The sequence below is a fragment of the Notothenia coriiceps genome, unplaced genomic scaffold (assembly GCF_000735185.1).
Source record: "Notothenia coriiceps isolate Sejong01 unplaced genomic scaffold, NC01 NC01_scaffold00035366, whole genome shotgun sequence".
Classification (NCBI taxonomy): Eukaryota; Metazoa; Chordata; class Actinopteri; order Perciformes; family Nototheniidae; genus Notothenia; species Notothenia coriiceps.
The window spans coordinates 1-2,358 of NW_011368067.1; the positions used below are offsets into that span (position 1 = coordinate 1).

At 47.3% G+C, this 2,358-nt stretch overlaps 1 protein-coding gene across 1 annotated transcript; it reads right to left on the reverse strand.

Annotated features, from left to right (window-relative positions):
- Window positions 1-337: 337 nt before the first annotated feature.
- Window positions 338-1,805, reverse strand: LOC104962801 (sodium channel protein type 4 subunit alpha B-like). The gene is made up of 4 exons (XM_010791300.1): window positions 1,383-1,805; window positions 993-1,130; window positions 567-685; window positions 338-455 (listed from the first exon to the last, which is right to left on the reverse strand). Exons 1-4 carry the CDS (start codon window positions 1,512-1,514, stop codon window positions 362-364), a joined length of 483 nt encoding a protein of 160 aa, XP_010789602.1. The 5' UTR covers window positions 1,515-1,805; the 3' UTR covers window positions 338-361.
- Between the last annotated feature and the right edge of the window lie 553 nt (window positions 1,806-2,358).

The window sequence follows — 2,358 nt, forward strand, 5'->3', positions numbered from 1 at the left end:
ATGTTGCCCTCAAAGTGCACCAGATTGATGCATGCCCCGGACCCCCTAGAGGATGTGAGGTCATCACAATAAAACAGGTTCACATGGACAGGATACAATAAGTGTACACACTCATTATATACACTACACACTTTTCTTGGATTTGTTGACACTATAGTCCCTAATATATATTTTTAGAAAGGCAGGAAATGGAATTCAATTGAGAACATGTTTCATAGCGGAGGACCCCCTGTTTTGTGTCCCCCCCACTTCTCAAACCAAAGTTACACCCTTGATGTAATGTAATGTATATAGTGTGTATTAATGTATTCAACATGTAATTAGTTTGTGTAAAGTGTGTATCAATGTGAATTATTTTCACTCACTCCACGATCTTGCTCCAGGCCGGAGGATTGCTCAGCGTCATGAAGGCGCAGTTGGCCAGGATGGTCACCATGATGAACAAACTGAACAGAGTGTTTGTTTTAAGGAATGAAAACATCATCAGCTTTTCTTGGTTCATTAAGAACCTGCAGAGCAAAGCTGGCCAATCAGGGAGCAAGACAGTGTGATATCACAAAGGATATGAGTGGATGAGGATCCTGATGGCGGCGATCCTCAGTCGACTGCATGGACTCAGCAGATAACATGCCGGCTCAGCGTTAAACCGGAAGATGGTGTTACCCTTACCCAGCACGATGAACGTCTGCAAACAGACGGACAGACAGACAGACAGACAGACAGACAGACAGAGAGAGAGACATCAGACAGACAGACAGACAGACAGACAGACAGAGAGAGAGACAGACAGACAGAGAGACAGACAGACAGACAAACCGACAGATAGACAGACAGACAGAGAGACAGACAGACAGACAAACCGACAGATAGACAGAGAGACAGACAGACAGACACACATAATCAGAATCTCCTGATTGTGAATGCAGCTTTAACATTCAGCGATTTATTGATTTGATGAGTCCTCAAAGTATCTTCATCAAAGACTTATAAACCTGTTCTGATTGGTAGAAGGGATCCAGCTCCTCCAATGGTGTGTTGAGGAACTCAGGGGGCGGGTCCCCATAGATGAAAGGGAGGGGCTTCCCAGCCTCCAGGTCACTGGCTGGTTTAGGAAGATCCTCCTCTGCTACCTGTCAATCAGAGAGATTAAGCACCTCGTCATCATCATCATTCACTCCTCTCTTTTAGAAATTAAATCTGTCACCACACAGATATTTCTCTCAAGCCCAAGGGAGAATACATAAAAACATTTACCAAAATAACCCCGGCCATATTTACCAAAAGCTGCACTCAATGCGAGGTTTAAAAAAACTAAAAACAGATTGAAATCGTAAATATATATAACTTTATTATAATGAATCTGTATATAAAGCTCCCTGCACCTCTATGTTCTTCTCCTTCCTCCTTTGCTGTTCCTCCTCCTTGGCTTCATGTCGTCGTTGGATTTTCTCCAGCGAGTCGGGCTGGAAGCGTCTGAAGATCTCTGAACCGACAGGGGGCAGCAGCAGCGCCATCCTGCATCATGCAGCACCGGACTCCACCGCCTGCAACCGCCAGTAGCGGTCTGCAACCGTCTGTAACGGCCTGCAACCGTCTGCAACCGCCTGCCACCGTCTGCAACCGTCTGCCACCGTCTGCAACCGTCTGCAACCGTCACCCACCGTCTGCAACCGTCGCCCACCGTCTGCAACCGTCTGCAACCGTCACCCACCGTCTGCAACCGTCACCCACCGTCTGCAACCGTCAGTAACTGTCTGCAACCGTCAGTAACCGTCTGTAACTGTCTGCAAGCATCTGCAATCGCCTCCTGCAGAAGATACATTAACATGTTGCTGAAGCATGGAGACGCTACATGGTAAGAAAACCATCCACTGATGAATCTAACCTGGAGCTGTATGAAGAAACCATTTAAATGTACCCAAAATATCTTAGTTATCTGACAAGATGCTAGTTCTGCTGCTATAGACTGAAGACTCTCCTCTTATAGTGAGGCTGGTTCAGACTGACCTGGGACCAGCTGCTAGTTCTGCTGCTATAGACTGAAGACTCTCCTCTTACAGTGAGGGCTGGTTCAGACTGACCTGGGACCAGCTGCTAGTTCTGCTGCTATAGACTGAATACTCTCCTCTTACAGTGAGGGCTGGTTCAGACTGACCTGGGACCAGCTGCTAGTTCTGCTGCTATAGACTCACCTTTCTCCGAAGGAAACATCAAAGTTCACGATGCGGATGTCGTAGCTCTTGTTCTTCCCTGATAGGTCGATTCGGGTGTCTTTCTTATTGCTCGCCTGACTGGCCGACGCCTCCTCCAGGACTCTGAGAGACAAGACAGGAGGACAGGTGAGTACTGAGAGGACAG

Bases quoted from the DNA above. Each gene is read 5' to 3' on its own strand.
- LOC104962801 (XM_010791300.1), bottom strand. From the start codon at position 1,514: ATGGCGCTGCTGCTGCCCCCTGTCGGTTCAGAGATCTTCAGACGCTTC. The intron at 1,131-1,382 runs GTGCAGGGAGCT...TCTGATTGACAG, and splicing joins GGAAGGAGAAGAACATAGAG to GTAGCAGAGGAGGATCTTCC. The intron at 456-566 runs ATATCCTTTGTG...TAAAACAAACAC, and splicing joins ATCAGGATCCTCATCCACTC to TCTGTTCAGTTTGTTCATCA.